The 20,035-nt window shown below is 36.3% G+C and overlaps 1 protein-coding gene across 1 annotated transcript; it reads right to left on the bottom strand.

The window, feature by feature from the left end:
* Window positions 1-1,929: 1,929 nt before the first annotated feature.
* On the bottom strand, window positions 1,930-18,233 carry LOC127644173 (maternal embryonic leucine zipper kinase). Its single transcript, XM_052127221.1, has 18 exons — window positions 18,070-18,233; window positions 17,535-17,616; window positions 17,304-17,389; window positions 16,918-17,034; window positions 16,688-16,831; window positions 16,502-16,570; window positions 16,323-16,415; window positions 16,129-16,227; window positions 15,168-15,236; window positions 14,981-15,079; window positions 14,219-14,305; window positions 12,983-13,093; window positions 12,407-12,559; window positions 11,292-11,556; window positions 6,185-6,290; window positions 5,488-5,647; window positions 3,404-3,507; window positions 1,930-3,108 (listed from the first exon to the last, which is right to left on the bottom strand). The coding sequence occupies exons 2-18, from the start codon at window positions 17,596-17,598 to the stop codon at window positions 2,931-2,933; spliced, it is 2,004 nt and encodes a 667-aa protein (XP_051983181.1). The 5' UTR covers window positions 17,599-17,616; window positions 18,070-18,233; the 3' UTR covers window positions 1,930-2,930.
* Window positions 18,234-20,035: the final 1,802 nt, after the last annotated feature.

Raw genomic sequence — 20,035 nt, 5'->3', positions numbered from 1 at the left:
TCTATTCATTTTCTGTTTAGGCAAAAAAAAAAAAATTATAATAATGACTTGAATAATGACAAAAAATATTATTTTAAATTACCCATTTTATTCAGAATAATCGCAAATAATAAAAAAAAAAAAAAATGAACAGAAGAATCGGTATCGACGATATTGGACTTGCAAATATTGGTATCGGATCAAAAATAAGTGTTATCGCCCATCCCTAAACTACGAAAGAGGATTAGGGCCAAGCAATAATTAAAAAAAATAAAGCCATCTCGAGATTAAAGTCATTATAATGCGAGATTAAACTCGTTAAATTTCGAGAAAAAAGTCGAAATACAATCTTGAGAATAAACTCATTAAATATCGAGATTAAAGTCATTATAATGCGAGATTAAACTCGTTAAATTTCGAGAAAAAAGTCGAAATACAATCTTGAGAATAAACTCATTAAATATCGAGATTAAAGTCATTATAATGCGAGATTAAACTCGTTAAATTTCGAGAAAAAAGTCGAAATACAATCTTGAGAATAAACTCATTAAATATCGAGAATAAAGTCGTTGTGTTTCGAGAAAAAACTCGTTAAGTTTAGTGACGTTTAGTGCACTCTACTACCAATCACAACTCAGAGTTTATGTATATAGTTCATATTTTATGAGGTTGCTTCAGGTTTCGTTTTTTAAACCGGAAGAAATGGCTAAACATTGTTATAATTGTTTTCAATGATGTACAACCTGTTCATATCTGTTAGTGTTTTCGGGTTTCATGACCTTTTAAGAGGTTGTACTTCCTTCTCCAGCTTACGAAGTTCAACCTGCAACAGGCGCTGCTGATACAGTTCTACACAGCAGTCATTGTGTCTGTCCTCTGCACTTCAATAACTGTCTGGTTTGGTGCAGCAACGAAATCAGACATCAGAAGACAACAGAGGACAGTTCGGACTGCTGAGAGGATTATTGGTTCTTGGTTCCCCCCTTCAAGAACTATAAACTTCCAGAGTGAGGAAAAAGGCTGGTAAAATCACTCTGGACCCCACTCACCATGCCCACTACCTTTTAGAACTGTTGCTTTCTGGCCAGCGCTTCAGAGCTCTGAACACCAGAACCATCAGGCACAGGAGCAGTTTTTTCCCCTCAGGCTGTCCATCTCATGAACAGTTAAATTGCCCCATTGAGCAATAATTCTGTGCAATACACAGTTAAGCCTATTTATATTATCCAGCGTATCCACTTCTGCAATTACATTGCACTGTACATAATATACTGTATTTTTGTTCTTTTTATAACAGATTTGCACTACGTGTGTGTATGTGGGTATGTTTGAAGGTGAGTGTATGTACGTATATGTATAATTATTATTTTAAATTATCTATGTCTTGCTGCTGTTTTTCTATTGTTTGTGTTGTTGTACACTGGAAGCTCCTGTCACCAAGACAAATTCCTTGTATGTGTAAGCATACTTGGCAATAAAGCTGATTCTGATTCTTTTAAACTGGTTATGCAGTCTAAAGGCATTTGACTACTGATGTGCAGGTAAAATAATAATAATAAACAGCATTTGAAATGCTAAAAATATGTATAGGGTACCAGTGCTTCAGGGAAGCAGAAAGGGAATTAATTAGATTAAATGAGATAGTGTATGGAGAGAAAGAAACTGTTTAAGATGTGAGGGAAATGACAGCCAGTGTCTGTTCCTGCTGTAAAATGCACAGCAGGACTCATTATCAGTGTGTGTGTGTGTACAAACAGAGTGTACACACACGCTTCATCTGATGTTAACTATGTAAGCTCTCATATCTGTCACACTAATAGCCATTGTTATGCTGATGCGCACAGTAGGACTGACACACAGGTTGATCCCACTTTAATCATAATAGAACAGTTAAAGCAAGATGATACATAACCATACCAGCATGTGATAGATTGACTTTACAGACCTACACATACCATACAATTGAGAGAGGGGTTAAAATGAATTCCAGCCATTAAACTTTTATTAAATAAATATTAAACAAAGTCAGTGGGTTGACATTCTAAAGAGTGGCTCTTCTTATGGCCTACATTTTCTTATTTGGAAGGTATTCATGCTGTTTCTTAAAGGCAAAGCGGATATTGAGTATTCAATCATACTGTTACATCTTATACAAAACATTATAGACCCCTTCACATTAATATCATTTAGCACATTGCTTTTATTGTGCAAGCTTATGTCAATTTTTTCTGTCACTCCCCATTTGCACATTCATGTTGTCTCAGTTTTGCGAGAAGCACTCAAGTAAGAATTTCATTGTACTTGGTACTCTGTACTTTTTGGCAGTTGTCAAGTAACATGGGCATTAACCGACTTTCCTTTTGTTTTAAAGTTGCTGTTGCTTTATACTCTTTATAAAGCTGAATGCAATTTTTGTTATTTTCTAAAAATGTATATGCTATAACAGTTCATCAAACTAGACATCGGGTACTGATACAGTGAAGTATAGATGTTAAAAATATTTATTTTTCTATAAATCAGAGTGATGTGAAAATATTACAATATTAAACATGAACAAAATGTCAAACTTCTTGACAATTGTAACAGATTAGAAGCTTTACAAGTAAAAAACAAAACATGACATAAGATACAGAAACACAAAACAAATAAAGAAAAAAGACATTTGGTGCTATTATGCTAGATAAATATTGATTAATGCTGAACAATGTAAAATAATTACCATTCAATAATGTGAAATGTGTATAAAGTGACTTTTTTTTTTTTTTGCATTTCTGTTAAGGGCAGAATGTGACAAACAACACTGTGCAGGAAGTGGTATTTGAGGCAAAATGATGTACGTGATAATGAGTACTGAAATGTGGAACTGGAATAGACATCAAATGGATCTCATCAACCTGTTTAAATTATGGTGAACCAGTGATACTATTTCACTCTCGTAGAGGACACTGAGATCAGATGCTGGATGTGGACAAGATGTCCTCTACCAGATGTTTGTACACCCAAGCGTCACCTTTGAGCCGTTGCCGACGGATCCCGACCACCTCTGGCTTCTGTAGGATACACACCTCCAGCTCAAACTGCATGGTCACCTTCCCAAAGTCTGACTGTGTGTGGCACTTCAGATTATAGCTAACAGAAAGAGAGAGCATTACAATAGCACATAAATAACTTCTTGTTCTTGGGAAGATGTATAGTGGTTTTGCTCAGAGCAGTGTTTCTCAATCCTGGTCTTGGAGTGTCTCAGCACTTCCCAATTACCAGATACACCCAGTTCAGTTCATGGAGCACAAAAAGTGCAGTACAGGGGTACTCCACCACAAGGATTGAGAATAACTGGCTTAGAGGTAAGAAACAAATTAAAAAGCATCTGCATTTAAAACAATCGCTGTTTCGGAAATGTAAGATATACTGTAAATTAAATTACCCCTTCTGAACGAAGTCCACATTCTTCTCTGGTAAGATACTGAGAATCTGATTGAGCACTTGGTCGGCATTAGTCTGACTGGTGAGTGTCACGTTGTATTGAGCCTGAAAAACATTAAACATTTATAGTTTGGAAATCAGGTGTAGCCGCAGAGGAAGAGTTAATAAAGGACAATATAAATTCAGCAAAAAAATAAATTTTGGAGGACACTGTATTTTAAAGATAATATAACTCCAAATAACTTTAGAGATCTTTATTGTAAAGGGTTTAAACAATGTTTTCCATGCTTGTTCAATGAATCATATACAATTAATGAACATGCACCTGTGGAACTGTCATTAAGACACTAACAGCTTACAGACAGTAGGCAATTAAGGTCACAGTTCTAAAAACTTAGGACACTTAAGAGACCTTTCTACTGACTCTGAAAAACACCAAAAGAAAGATTCCAAGGGTGCCTTTCTCATCTGCGTGAAAGTGCCTTAGGCATGCTGCATGGAGCCTTGAGGACTGCAGATGTGGCAAGGGCAATACATTGCAATGTCCGTACTGTAAGAAGACAGCGCTACAGGGAAACAGGAAGGACAGCTGATCATCCTTGCAGTGGCAGACCACATGTAACAACACCTGCACAGGATTGGTACATGGAGTGGTGGTGGTGTAGTGGTCTAATGCACAAAACTGGTAAACTGATAATCAGAAGGTTGGTGGTTCGAACCCCACGGCCACCACCATTGTGTCCTTGAGCAAGGCACTTAACTCCAGGTTGCACCGGGGGGATTGTCCCTGTAATAAGTGCGCTGTAAGTCGCTTTGGATAAAAGCGTCTGCCAAATGCATAAATGTAAATGTGATGTAAATGTACATCCGAATATCACACCTGCGGGACAGGTACAGGATGGCAACAACAAATGCCCAAGATACAACTGTTGTAAGGCAGGTCCTTACCAGACATCACCTGCAACAACATCACCTATAGGATATTCTTTTTTTTGCTGAGTTTAGAAACATATCAGCTATCAATGCCAAAATGATGGGTTCGATTCCTAGGGAAACCAGTTTTTTTTATCCTTGGGTATAAAAGCATTTGGCAAATGCATAAATGTATATGTAAAATATCTACTCATTTATAGGAAAGGTGTCAAAGAGACATGGTTTGTAAATGTTTGCTTGACCCTCAGTTAGGTGGTGTGTTTGTAAGGGAAAAAACAAAAACATTGTGTCATAATTGACTTGCCCTCATGTCATTCCAAACCTGTTTGACTTGACAAAAGGTGTGGAATGAGCTCTCATAGTGTACATGAATGCACATTGGATTAGTGAGATTTTAACTGAAAAACATCTTAAATTTGGGGTTTGTTTCTCACAAAAACCTACCGTTTGCTTTCAGAGTACTGAAATTGAATATTTTATGATACTTTTGGGTCCTTTTTTAATGTATTGTAATGCACTACTCACTGCTACTGTATTGTCATTATGCACCACAATATTCATGTCATACAGATTTGGGAAATTATGAGAAATGGTAAATTATGAAGAATTTTCATTTTTGGGTAAAACATTCCTTTAAAATGAATGTTCCAGGTTCAAGAAGTTAATCTCGATAGGCTCCATTTGTGGAAATATGTTGATTATCCCAGAAAATAACATCCCAATTCTCCTGCAGACATGTATAATGTTTAAGTCTTGTGGCTATACTTATAAAACTGTGTATTTTTATGCTATTGACTGGCCCCATTTCTTTCCAATGTAATGTAATGTCTTACTGCAACAGCAATTTTTTCTTTAAAAAAAACAAAACAAAAAAAACCAAACAAGAATTAGTCAAAGTTAATTTCTGTGGTTAGTGAAATTATGCTAAGCGACATCAATATAAACATGCAAAAGTGTAAAATTAAAGATCGCAGTGATGACTGAACATGAATGAAAGCAAAATCATGTACAGGTTTAGAAACATTCAAATATAGAAAAACAGGAACATTTTAAACAGACACAGTTCAATTTAAACAAACATTGTAGAGCAAAAAGCGTGAAGAATGCAATCATAAAGATAAAGTGAAAGTATAAAAGTTAGAAGAATGAAACCTTAATTTTGCGTGGCCCATCTCGCAGTCCTCTCTTCTTGTTGGGTGTTAGCATTGTGATAACTTTATCAAGGCCTCTCTCCAGACTGCCGAACACCTTCGCACCCTTTCGCTTCGTCCCACTGTCCACCTTACAGCCTGCCAGGTCAAGAGATCGAGACCTGGACACATGGTAAATGCAGTTCAGGACGGAGGCATGCTTCATTCGATAACATCAATTTGCATTGTTCTAGAGCTTCTCTGCAGTTTGCCAAAAACGTGTTTCTATACTTTGAAGGGGTCAAATTATAATGAACAAAATTGTCCTTGATAATTGAGATAAATTGTTCAGTAGAACAGGTTTCATTCAAAAGTTCAAAGTTCTGGCCACCATTCACTTGCATTGAATGGACCAACAAAGTTGAGATCTTCTAAACATCTTTGTGTTCATAAGAAAAAAAAGAAAGTCATGCGTAAATGATGAAAGAATAAACATTTTTGGTTGAACTATCCCTTTAAACGCACAATAGCAAAAAATAATAATAATAATAATAATTATGGTGATATAAAATTACTAACATTATTAGTGACCCTTAGTAGAAAATAATTATGATATGGCCCTTTAAAGGTTAATTGTGTAATATCTGTGTAAATTTCATTGTCTCCCTCTCTCTCTCAGTTATTCCACTCTTCTCACACCCCACAGAAATGTTCTCTACCTCCTCTCGGGACTGAAAGCCAGTATCTCCAGCTCTCCTTGCTGGCTGCTCTGCTGCTGGTCCAAGCCTCTCCTTTGGGACTTGTCTTTAGAAGCACTGCCCACTCCTGCACCCTCACACAAGACAAACACGTGTCACTACATGCTACACGCTGGCAGCAGCACTGGGAACAGTGACATGTACACCTGTCAGTATGTGCTTTGGGAGTTGTCTCATACACATGCGCATCCACACACACACACACACACACACACACACACACACACACACACACACACACATACACACACATACTGCGTCCCCGGTGTACTTCTGTCCGTTCCAGTGCAGGAGGTGGTGTGTGACAGTAACGAGGTGGACACAGTGGATGTTAGGACTTAAAGACTTTTCCCCAGACATACCAAGACACACATACACACTCAATCACTCAAACTACAGATACCAGGTAACACAATGTACAGCACAGAAAACATACATCTAATATCCTTCTGAATTACCAAAATCGAAACATTCCAAAACAAGATTTAATTTAAATAAATCTAGTCACATCACTGTGCAGAACAAAGTGTAACATACAACTTACACAACATAAAATAAAACATCTACCTAGATGTTTATAACATTTGCAACAAATAGTTCACCACAAAATAAAAGTTGATAGTGACTCACTTTAAAAGCTTAAAAAAGCAGTGTCATAATCCAAGTTTTCACAAAGCATTTGATTACTTTAGAACAGACTGTTAAGCTGTTAATGATTCACAAATCAAATAATAAATCAACTCTATAAAGAGCCAGAATCAGATATATGGCGACATGTCGATAACATCAAACCTCATTGGTTCTTGCATACCTCATGACCAAAAGTCATGACATAATGACAAAAGAACCAATGAGGTTTGATGTTACTTACTGTACATGTCCCCGTATTTCATTTGGGCTCTGTATCAAAGTTGAGAGTTAATAATGACTTAAATTTCAGTCTGCTCATCACAGAAAGTGATCGCATGCCTTCAGAAGATGAAATCCAAATTGGTGCCCTATGTGCACTTTATCAGAGAGTACATGAAGGTATGATCCAAGATACTGTCACCACTGGGAGCCTTCACTACCCAAGACATCATATCCACATAACTGTCATTCACTTATAAAATCCATGTTATCACTTTTGTTGAGTTTTCGTTTCGCAGTCATTTCCTACCCATAAGCGTAAAGCTCCCAGTCACTAGGGATGAGTGTAATAATCATAAAAGTATTTTGACATTTAAGCCACACTTAATGTATGAATGGTATTACATTAGATAATAGAATATCAAACCAAATGGCATTTATTCTAAAGGAGGATAGCACAAGCACACTTTTCATGCAAAACATTTAGCAAAATGTTTTGGACACTTTCTGTTTTTTAAACTTAGCGTCATGTGCATAGTACATACAGTACATCCGGAAAGAATTCTGCTTCACTTTTTCCACATTTTGTTATGTTACAGCCTTATTCCAAAATGGATTCAATTCATTATTTTCCTCAAAATTCTACAAACAATACCCCATTGTTGTGAAAGAAGTTTGTTTGAAATCTTTGCAAATGTATAAAAAACAAAATTAATAAATCTCATGTACATAAGTATTCACTGCCTTTGCTCAATACTTTGTTGAAGCACCTTTGGCACCAATTACAGCCTCAAGTCTTTTTGAGTATGATGCTACAAGCTTGGCAAACCTATTTTTGGGCAGTTTCTCCCTTTCTTCTTTGCAGAACCTCTCAAGCTTCATCAGCTTGGATGGGGAGTGTCGGTGCACAGCCATTTTCAGATCTCCCCAGAGATGTTTAATCGGGTTCAAGTCTGGGCTCTTGCTGGGCCACTCAAGGACATTCACAGAGTTGTCCCGTAGCCACTCCTTTGTTATCTTGGCTGTGTGCTTAGGGTCATTGTCCTGTTGTAAGATGAAACTTCGCCCCAGTCTGAGGTGCAGAGCACTCTGGAGAAGGATGTCTCTGTACATTGCTGCATTCACCTTTCCCTCGATCCTGACTAGTCTCCCAGTTCCTGCCGCTGAAAAACATCACAACAGCATGAAGCTGCCACCACCATGCTTCACTGTAGGGATGGTATTGGCCAGGTGATGAGTGGAGCCTCATTTCCTCCAGACATGACGCTTGCCATTCAGGCCAAAGTGTTCAATATTTGTTTCATAAGACCAGAGAATTTTGTATCTCATTGTCTGAGAGTCCTTCAGGTGCCTTTTGGCAAACTCCAGGCGGGCTGTCATGTGCCTTTTACTGAGGAGTGGCTTCCGTCTGGCCGCTCTACCATACAGGCCTCATTGGTGGAGTGCTGCAGAGATGGTTGTTCTTCTGGAAGGTTCTCCTCGCTCCACAGAAAAATGCTGGAGCTCTGTCAGAGTAACCATCGGGTTCTTGGTCATCTCCCTGACTAAGGCACTTCTCCCCCGATCGCTCAGTTTGGCCAGCTCTAGGATGAGTCCTGGTGGTTCCAAACTTCTTCCATTTACGGATGATGGAGGCCACTGTGCTCATTGGAACCTTTAATGCAGCAGATATTTTTCTGTACCCTTCCCCAGATCTGTGCCTCGATACAATCCTGTCTCGGAGGTCTACAGACAATTCCTTGGACTTCATGGCTTGGTTTGTGCTCTGACATGCACTGTTAACTGTGGGACCTTATAGACAGGTGTGTGCTTTTCCAAATCATGTCCAATCAATTGAATTTATCACAGGTGGACTCCAATCAAGTTTTAGAAACATCTCAAGGATGATTAGTGGAAACAGGATGCACCTGAGCTCAATTTTGAGTGTCATGGCAAAGGCTGTGAATAATTATGTACATGTGATTTTTATTTTTAATAAATTTTCAAAGATTTCAAACAAACATATTTCACATTGTCATTATGGGTATTGTTTGTAGAATTTTGAGGAAAATAATGAATTTAATCCATTTAGGAATAAGGCTGTAACATAACAAAATGTGGAAAAAGTGAAGCACTGTTAATACTTTCCGGATGCACTGTATGGTGAACTACACCTGTGGTCACTGTGCTAGGATGCTCAGAAGTTCAGAACTTTATGGGAATTGACTTCATACAGTTGAAGTCAGAGGTTTACATACAATTTAGGCAAATACATTTAAACTCAGTTTTTTGCAATTCCTGACATTTAATTTTAGAAAACATTCCCTGTCTTAGGTCAGTTAGGATCACTACTTTATTAAGAATGAGAAATTTCAGAATAATAGTAGAGAGTAGAGTAATAGTTATTTCAGCTTTTATTTCTTTCATCACATTACAAGTGGGTCAGAAATTTACATACACTTGTTAGTATTTGGTAGCATTGCCTTTAAATAGTTTATAGGGTTAAACATTTTGGGTAGCCTTCCACGAGCTTCTCACAATAAATTGTTGGAATTTTGGCCCATTCCTCCAGACGGAACTGGTGTAACAGAGGCAGGTTTGTAGGCCTCCTTGCTCACATGCTTTTTTCGGATTGAGGTCAGGGCTTTTTGATGGCCACTCCAATACCTTGACTTTGTTGTTATTAAGCCATTTTGCCACAACTTTGGAGGTATGCTTGGGGTCATTGTCCATTTAACTTCCTTTAACTTGATGTCTTGAGATATTGCTTCAATATGTCCACATAGTTTTCCTTCCTCATGATGCCATCTATTTTGTGAAGTGCACCAGTCCCTCCTGCAGCAAAGCACCCCCACAACATGATGCTGCCACCCCATGCTTCACAGTTGGGATGGTGTTCTTCAGCATGCAAGCCTCACTCTTTTTCCTCCAAACATAATGATGGTCATTATGGCTAAACAGTTAAATTTTTGTTTCATCAGACCAGAGGACATTTCTCCAAAAAGTAAGATCTTTGTCCCCATGTGCACATGCAAACTTTAGTCTGGCTTTTTAATGGTGGTTTTGGAGCAGTGGCTTCTTCCTTGCTGAACAGCCTTTCAGGTTATGTCGATATACGAGTCATTTAACTGTGGATATAGATACTTGTCTACCTGTTTCCTCCAGCATCTTCACAAGGTCCTTTGCTGTTGTTCTGGGATTGATTTGCACCAAACTACGTTCATCTCTAGGAGACAGAATGCGTCTTCTTTCAGAGCGGTATTATGCCTGCATGGTCCCATGGTGTTTAAACTTGCGTACTATTGTTTGTACAGAATAACGTGGTACCTTCAGTCATTTCGAAATTGCTTCCAAGGATTAACCAGATTTGTGGCATTACATAATTTCTTTTCTGAGGTCTTGGCTGATTTCTTTCGATTTTCCCATGTTGTCAAGCAAAGAGGCACCAAGTTTGAAGGTAGACCTTAAAATACATCCACAGGTACATCTCCAGTTCAGTTCACCTCCTATCAGAAGCTAAATGTGTACAGGCTTGATATAATTTTCTGGAATTTTCCAATCTGCTTAAAAGGTACAGTTAACTTTGTGTAAGTAAACTTCTGACCCACTGAAATTGTGATATAGTCAATTAAAAGTGAAACGATCTGTCTATGTAAAAAAACTGTTGGAAAAATTACTTGTGTCATGCACAAAGTAGATGTTCTAAACGACTTGCCAAAACAATAGTTTGCTAATATTAAATCTGTGGAGTGGTTAAATATGTTTTTTAATGACTTCAACCTAAGTAAATGTAAACTTCTGACTTTAATTGTACATCCACTTAAAATCATCTTGCAGCCAGTGGATACAATTGCAAAAATGGCTAAGAAAAGAGAAGTTAGTTCTGAAAAAGGTTTAATGTCATTGTACACAGATTAGTCTCATTTGATATTTTGTTATGACATTCATGCAGTGTGTGACTTAAGTGTCCAAATACATTTTTAGGGCTACTGTATGAGGCAAATTTGTAAAATAAAGCACATAAGTATTGGTGTCTGAGCGGAGATAATTAATTTCATTTAAAAAGTGCGCTCTTCAGGTAGATAAAGACACATACATTACACAGAACAAATTAAATAAAACATTATTTAATAGCTTTTCAAACGTAACTTAAAAAGTTGACAAAAAAAAGTGCACAAATTGTAAACTTATAATACACTTGTAGAGCTACAATGTTTAATTGATTAGTAATTCAGCTCACCTTTGTTTGAGTCACTGCTCATGTTTGTAATGTTGTTGGGTGTTGTTGCTTTAGTTCTGTTGTGTCTGGCTTTTCTACTGCACATTGGAGTTCGGGGCGGAGGAAGAGCAAAAACATCTCCATTTGTGCTGGTCATGGCAAGATTCTCTTTATTTTCTCTCATCCCATCACGTGTCTCTGGCTTATGTGGGCGGGGCCTGCCTTGGTCTATGAAGGGGGAGTGGCCTATTTCATTCCGCTTCTCTGATGTTTCAGTGGTATGTTTCTGAATAAAAGAATTCCCAAAACACATTACTATAAATTATATAGCACATGGAAACTTAAAGGGATAGCTCACCCAAAAATGTAAATTCTCTCATCATTTACCCTCACACCATCCCAGTTGCGAATGTATTTCTTTCTTCTGCTGAACACAAATTAAGTTTTTTGAAAAAAATTTTTTTATAATAATCTCAGCTCTGTAGGTCAAGTAAATGGTGACCAGAAATGTGAAGGTCCAAAAAGCATATAAAGGCAGCATAAAAGAGATCTATAGGACTCTGATGGTTAAATCCATATCTTCAGAAGAAAAATGATAGGTTTGGTTGAGAACCAGATCAATATTTAAGCACTATCAATATCAAATTTCACTTCCACATTCTTCTTTTGTTTTTGATGATTCGTGTTATTTGTGCATATCACCACCTATTGGGCTGGGAGAATTTATAGTAAAAAAAAAAGGACTTAAATATTGTTCTGTTTCTCACCCACACCTTTCATATCACTTCTGAAGATATAGATTTAAACATTGAAGTCTTATGGATTACTTTTATGCCGTCTTTATATGCTTTTTGGACCTTGAAAGTTCTGTCCACAATTCACTTGAATTTTATGGACCTACAGAGCTGAAATATTCTTCTAAAAATCGTAATTTGTGTGCAGCAGAAGAAATTAAGTCACACATCTGGGATGGCATGAGGATAAATTACGAGATCATTATTTTAATTTGGAGAAATTAAAAGGGTTAAATTATAGTTAAATGTAGAAAAAAAAAAAAAAGCTATGGAGCATCTAAGAAGTACTGGACAGATGGAGAGAGTGAAGAGCAGATAGATAAAGATAACAAGGTGGCTAACCATGCGTGGAGTGTTTGTAGTGTGTGTGTTCTTGGGCGTGAGAGGGGTCCAGGGATTCTCGTCATCGTAGCAATCAGTGGGGAAGACCATAGAGCCAAGCACCACTGGGTGAACACCATCATCATTCTCACTGAAGCGTAGTTTCTTCTTCAGCTGAGAACAGACACACACAGAATGATACACCTATAAACTGCTACACCTACACAACATAACACTACACCTGTGACTATAGTGATATTAATATAGGAGCAGCATATCTATTACTCCCTTGTGACTTATGATAAAAAGCCCTTGCAAAAAAGTACCACAGCATGTGGTTGTTATTAATTACATTGTAACATGGTAATATTATGTTTTTGGACACTACCATGTAGGTAATACCACGGTTTTCCTTGAAGAACCTGTTAAGAGTAACATGTTAATACAATAGTATATGAATACATAATCATTCAGAACCAGGTTACATATCAAAGTACCATAGTACTGCCACAGTAGAGCAGTGTGGCAGGGTAAAACTACTGCACTCAATAAAAATCCAATAAATTGGTAATGAATGTGTGACTACGAGAGACTCACTTGTATGTCTGGGTCAAGCACAGGGCATTCTGCTCTCAGACGCACAGGACGACCCTGACGCTTTTTGGCCAACAGTAAAAGGTAGGTGGCAGTCGTGTGGTCATATTTCCACTGAAGAAGCACATACAAAGTCAACATTTCTCTTCTGTGTGAAATGGACAATGCATCAATGCATTCTGCAGTTAATCCATGATGAACTTCAAAGACATTAATCTTACAGTTCTTATAAAATCTTTGATTAAACACTGGCCCTTAACACTTACTTAGTTTACTAATTTTTTTAAACCATGATCTGCACTGCACATAAAAAAAATCTAATATTGACATTATAGTCATGCTGGTTAGCCAGAGGCGAACTGACCACCCACAGGGAGCCTGGTTTCTCCAAAGGTTATTTTTCTCCATTAACCAACATCTTATGGAGTTTTGTGTTCCATGCCACAGTTGCCTTCGGCTTGCTCACAGGGGTTCTAAATACAATTATCATTTAATTAATTTCTATAGACAGTTTACAATCATATGAATCAAACTACACAATGATGACTCGTTTCAATGATGACGGTTTCATTTTCTGTTAATGCATGATTTTCTGTAAAGTTGCTTTGAAACGATGTGTGTTTGAAAAGTGCTATATAAACAATATGACGACTTATGAAATATCTATAATGAACTCTCCATTAAAACACAGTGAGTTCTGACAATCTATCTTGGAGAAGTATAAGTGGCCAATGGACTAGTATCTACTGACATCTGGTGGTCATAAACATTAATTCATCACAAGTTAAGCCATTCCATGCAGTCACAATCCCATTATTTATCCAAATAATTGATTTCAATTAAATAATTAATTATGAACTAATGAATAATTTCCTATGATTACTCAGAAGTTATACAACAAAACTGCATAACTTTTCAGAGTCAAATTTTGGAGTTACCGTAACTCACCGTTTATAGGTTCAAACGTAACCTGTTTATGTCTTTGTCAAAAAGCATTTTACTTTCTTTACAAAGACACTTTCTCCAACAAAGAGAAAACACTACCCAATTTAACAATACAACCATATGGATATTGTCTGCTTCACATTTGTGAATTATTGCGTGAAATATTACTGTCACTACTGTTAGATCTGTTCAATCAAAAAACAAAGACACAATGTACCAAATTGGTGGATAAGTGGATGTCTCATTTTTTTAAACTTTTAAAAATGGAAAGGATGACGAGTCTAGTTTCTCTACCTCTGACACAAGCTGGATTGTGCAATGTCTGGACTGTTTGAAAGCCACTGCCATTTCAGTAATACAGTCTTCATCTATGTGACCCAACTAAATAAACAGAACAAAAGAAAATGAAATTATACACAGCAAGGTAAGAGGTTCTAACAGAGTTGCTTAACTTTTTATCAAAGTATAATTACATGCACAGAAAATGCATCCTCTACTTGTAATAGCTGTAATTAGAGTTAGGGAAGAACAGAGACTGTCAATAAACACTACCAATCAATAAACAGCTTGATTCATGTCTGCATCATTCACCAAGGGGCTTTAATACTGAACCCATATGACCTAAAACATTAAAGCTTTAAAAGGAACTATTTAAAGTAGACATAAATCAATAAGAGGTTTGGGGAACATTTATGAATCTCAGTCTCCTATTGGTATGGATATAAAGTGATGATTTATATTTAATCATTTAGCAGGCAATTTTATCCAAAGCAACTTTCAAATAAGAGTGGTGCAAGCAGAAGTTGATTTATCCAAGGAAGAAAAGAATACAAGTAGTGCTGCTACTACCATACCACATTTCAATTGAGTGCTAGATCTGTACAATGCAAAAGCAAAAGAGAAATTGCAGAAAAGTGTAGTCTGAATTTGTAAAGTTGTTAACATGACAACAGCAAATATCTCATACAAATACAAAATAATTGGATGTCGGAAGCATATGATGTGACCATAACTGTGTTTATAAAGTAACAAAATGCATAATAGAGCTCAACTCACAGGATGTTTACTGTGCCACTCCACTGGTGTGCTGTAACCCTTCATAACCCAGGGGTGATCAAGCAAATGTTTAACTGTCAAACGCCTCTTTGGGTCCACCTGCAGGAGAAGAGAATGAACTGTCATGAAATTGAATTGCCTTCCTAAAACACATGATACAGACAGACTAACCATGCACAGTACCTACCTGCATCATATTGTTTAGAAGCAGAATACTAGCAGGTGAAAGCCATTGTGGGATACTGTATTTGCCTCTCTGTCAAAACACAAGACAAACATTTTAGGAGCTCACACAATACAAAACTTTTTTTAACTAATTAAAATCTTTTTAAGGACAAATTCACCATAAGAGTTATACATTGTCTTCAGTTTTGCACCAAACAAATGCATGGGTTAATAGGCTGACAAAAAAATGTAAAATACAGAAAACAAAATGATGTAAAATATTTCCAAAGCTGAAACAGATTGCTTTTAAACAAAAAATATTATTAGGTAAAAGGCTGGAGTGTATTTTGCAAAAATTCCACATAATCATATAAACATTGACAAAAACACTTAGGGATGGTTCACCCAAAAATGAAAATTCGCTCATTATTTACACACCCCCGTGCCATTCCAGATGTGTATAACTTTCTTTCCTCTGCTAAAGAAAAATTAAGATTTTTAGAAAAATATCTCAGCTCTGTAGGTCCATACAATGCAAGTGAAGCTCCAAAAAGGAGATAAAGTCAGCATAAAAGTAATCCATACAAGACAATGGATTGATTTAATCAATGTATTCTGAAGCGATCCAGTTGGTTTTGCGTGAGAACTTACCAAAATATAACTCCTTTTTTACTGTACACTTTGCCATTGCAGTCTCGAAGCACGATCATGATTTCAAGCTTGATCAAAGGCCAGATCACCATTCCATTGTATTGAATGGACCTTCAGAGCTGAGAAATGATTCTAAAAATCTTTGTGTTCAGCAGAAGAAAGTCAGTCATAAACATCTTAGATGGCACAAGGGTGAGTAAATGATAAGTGAGTTTTCATTTTTGGCTGAACTAACTCTTTAAGAATCTTCATAAATACCTACATTTTAACTTAACAGTGGTAAGCCTAAAAGTGGTAACCCTGATTTAACACACAAAGCAACACACACTTACTGTGATTTTTCTGTAGAGGACCATACAATTGTCATCATCAAATGGTAGAAAACCACACAGCAAAGCATACAGCAACACACCCATACTCCACACATCAGCCTGAAAAAACATACACATACACCCCTGTTCAATTTGTAATTTCTATAAATTGGGCTGATGAAATGTGACCAGTGTTACACATTTGCCAAGCTGACCTCAGAGCCAATGTACGCCTTGCCCTGAATGAGCTCAGGAGCTGCGTATGCTGGACTGCCACAGCAGGTCATCAGTTCATAACCCAAACCACCCTAAAACCAAAGCAACATTCACAATCCCACTATTACAAACGAAACATTTAGGTAATAAGAAACAGCCACCGTAGATTAATACACACCTTCGGTTTGGCACAGAGGCCAAAGTCAATGAGTTTCAGGTTCTGATTATCATCAATCAGTAGGTTTTCCTAAGGCCAGGTTAGAACAGTTATAAATGTAATTTCATCAAACACTGTGTGAATGTGAGAAATAGATATACAGTACATAAGCTTTTTAAAATCACATATACTGATCAAGAGACTAACTGGTTTGAGGTCCCTGTGGGCATAGCCCTGGCTGTGAACATAAGCCAAAGCAGAGATGATCTGACGGAAAAACACTTGAGTCTCCTCCTCTGATAACCGGTCTTTAGCAATAATGTAATCAAACAGTTCTCCTCCAGGACAATACTGAAACATTGAAGACATAGATGGAGAGAGGTATATAAAAAGTAAACCAAAAAAATAAACAGATCGACAGTTAGAGCAAATCATACCTCAAGCACCATGTAGATCTTGCTGGATGTCTCAATGACATGGTAGAGACGACATACATGTTGATGACTGAGGTTCTTCATAGCCTCAATCTCTATTTTAACTCGTGCCAGGTCATCCTAGAAACAGATAACACACACGTAAGGAATGGAACCCAACAAATAACATTCATATTCTTCTGTAGCAGATGTAAACTGAGTTCATTAATATGCTTGATCTCCGCATCTTCAACATGCTAATGTAGTTTATTTTAAAAGTGAAATAGACAAAACATTAAGCAACATTTTGCTCCAAGTTCTGCCAGAAATTTCTAAAACAAAGTTAGGGAACACCAATTCAACAATATTAATTCAGATGTTGTTTGGTTAGGCAATGTTGAAGATCTCACCCCTAGGTCTTTCTTCACCATTATTTTGATGGCCACTTTCTCTCCTGTCAATAAGTGCCTGCCAAGTTTGACCTTGGCAAACCCACCTGTGGGTTAGAAAAAACCCAAAACTGACTTCCCACATATTTGCACTAGAAAGTTTTAATTTGAGCAAAACAATAACTTTTTGAATTTCCACATTTTCTCTCATACACAACCTCACATACACCAGCATAACAGAAAAGACATTACCTGAGCCAATGGTTTCGTAAACCTCATAGTGCTTAAGAAGTTCAGAGGTGTTTTCTGCAGGCATGATGTAGGCCTCTTAGAACTGTATAAAAACAGTGTATTATTTAAGTATATTAAGGAGACAATCGAAGACCACCGATTTAGTGGCCCCACGTGTTTTCAACAAAATAATGACATCATGGAAAATTGTCAAGTGATCAAAAAAGTAGAATTTTCAACTACAAAGTTGAAGGCTATATTTATATTTAATTGTCATTCAAACGATGCTTATTCTCTATCCGTGGAAAAATCAGAAAATATCATAATCGTATTACTAATGCGTTGTATTCGTTTTCCTATGCTCTTATGTAGCTCCTCTAAACAAATTTTACTCGGATCCACAATAGTGGATCCTTCAGTTAGTACAGTCCATAAAGCTGCAGACTGTAAAATACAACGGTATGAAACTACTACCCATTACTAAATGTGTTTATTAATACATTACGGTAGGAGTAGACAAGGCTTGCTTTGAATGATATGTTAACAACAAACTCACCAGCTCTGCTCTAGTGAATTTTCGCTTAAAAACCCCGATAAAAGCACGTTCAAAACATCAAAGAACCAACATTTAACGTTAAAAGAGGCAATGGTTTACTCAGTTCATTATTACATGTGTTTTTAATCCAGTATAAAACTAAAATTGCCCAAACACATATCATTCAAAACATGTTTTCAAATTTGAATTTCCCACATTCAACGTCAGATGACTTCCTGTTCTTCTTCATTGGATTTACTGGCGGATTGCAAACCAACTATAAAGGTGCATACCGCCACCTCCTGTGCTGGAGTGTGAAGAGACCTGGTTGGATGATTCGTTATATCTTGTGAATTTCATAACCGCCTTTATAATTTTACCAGCACCTTGTATTTATTATGTTGGTAATTGTGATTTCAACATATACTGTAGCCTGCTATGGAATGATATTCCATAACGCACATTGACTGCCAAATTTCAAATGGAAAAGCAAAGTCCGTTTGCAACTGTGTTTCCCATATCTTACGAGTTTTGGCCCTGTCATATTTAAATAGCAATTACAATTACCACATCTGCTTTTTCACTTTCTCAGCCTCGCGTATGTAGCCAGCCAAAACTCAAATGGAATACTATTTTTTTTTAAATTTTTTTTTTATTGCAATATTAACAAACAGAACAAGACGATACATACAAGAAATATAAACAATCTTTCAAAACAAAAGATAAATTATGGTTCAGAATACATTCAGAGAGGAAATGTGAAAGAAATTTAAATATATTCAACAATAGTCTAAAAAGAAAAGAGAGTAAGAGAAGAAAGGAAAAAAAAGAAGAGGGCACAAAAGAAAAAAACATTAAGAGAGAATATTAAACATGGCACTAATTCTGGATGTTTTTATTGCTTTCTTGTTAACAGAAGTTGAAATTGTATTTAAATACATCTTCAGTTCTTCTTTGAAAAAGCTAAAGTGGGGTTTACTTTCATATATTTACATTTATGGATATGAAACTTTCCAATATATAAAAGAAGGTTTATACAAAAACATGCATTAATTAGATTCTTGTCTTTAACATAAAATCCAAAAAGAATGTGTCTATATGATAAAGAAAAGTTACATAAAACCTTTTGGACAATCAGAGCATCAATATTGTTCCAGAAAGACATTCCCAAAACAAATGATCAACAGTTTCAGAGGAGGCTTCACAAAAAGAGCAGGAAGTATCAATATCATTTCTAAATTTCTTTAAAAAATTATTTAACTGGATAAAATCTATGAATAATTTTATAGGATATTTCTTTAACTTTATTAGTTAGAAAGAATTTCTGAGGATGTGACCAAACATATGACCATTTAATATCATCAAAAAGGTTATTCCAATAAGACATGGAGGAAGGAATTGAAGTAACAGGGTCCAAAAATAATGACCTAATTTTATAATTGGATTTATGTATTGAAAAACAAATAGAACCAACCACAGTAGATTCAGGGCTAGGGGGAGAAACAGAAGTCACTGTAGCACTATTATTGTTTCTAAACAGCATACAGATTTCCAAAGAGATGGCCTTGAAAACTATATAAAATTCTTAACTAGATACTGGGAATTGGTATCCTGAAACAAAATCGGAATAATTAAATAAATTACCTTCACTATCAAATAGCTGGTTTACTAATATCACCCCATTATTGAACCAGTTTTCAAGAAATAAAGATTTCCTCTTATGAAGAATATTACAGTTGTTCCAAATTAAAAAATTGTGTGGCGAGAAATTATGCTTGTAAATAAGTTTCCAAGCCATAAGCATCTGCTGATGATAATTGGAAAGTTTGACAGGAAGTTTACTAATTGAATAATTGCACATTAAAAGAAAATGTATACCTCCTAATTGAGAAAAAATATATCTTGGGATTATACTCCAAATAGAAGATTGATTGTGAAGGAAACGTTTAAGCCAATTAATTTTTAAGGTATTGTTAAGAGAATCAAA

This window comes from Xyrauchen texanus, chromosome 5, assembly GCF_025860055.1.
Source record: "Xyrauchen texanus isolate HMW12.3.18 chromosome 5, RBS_HiC_50CHRs, whole genome shotgun sequence".
In the NCBI taxonomy this organism is placed as follows: domain Eukaryota; kingdom Metazoa; phylum Chordata; class Actinopteri; order Cypriniformes; family Catostomidae; genus Xyrauchen; species Xyrauchen texanus.
Note: the sequence above shows the minus strand (reverse complement) of the source record. Positions and strands in the feature narration are given on the sequence as shown.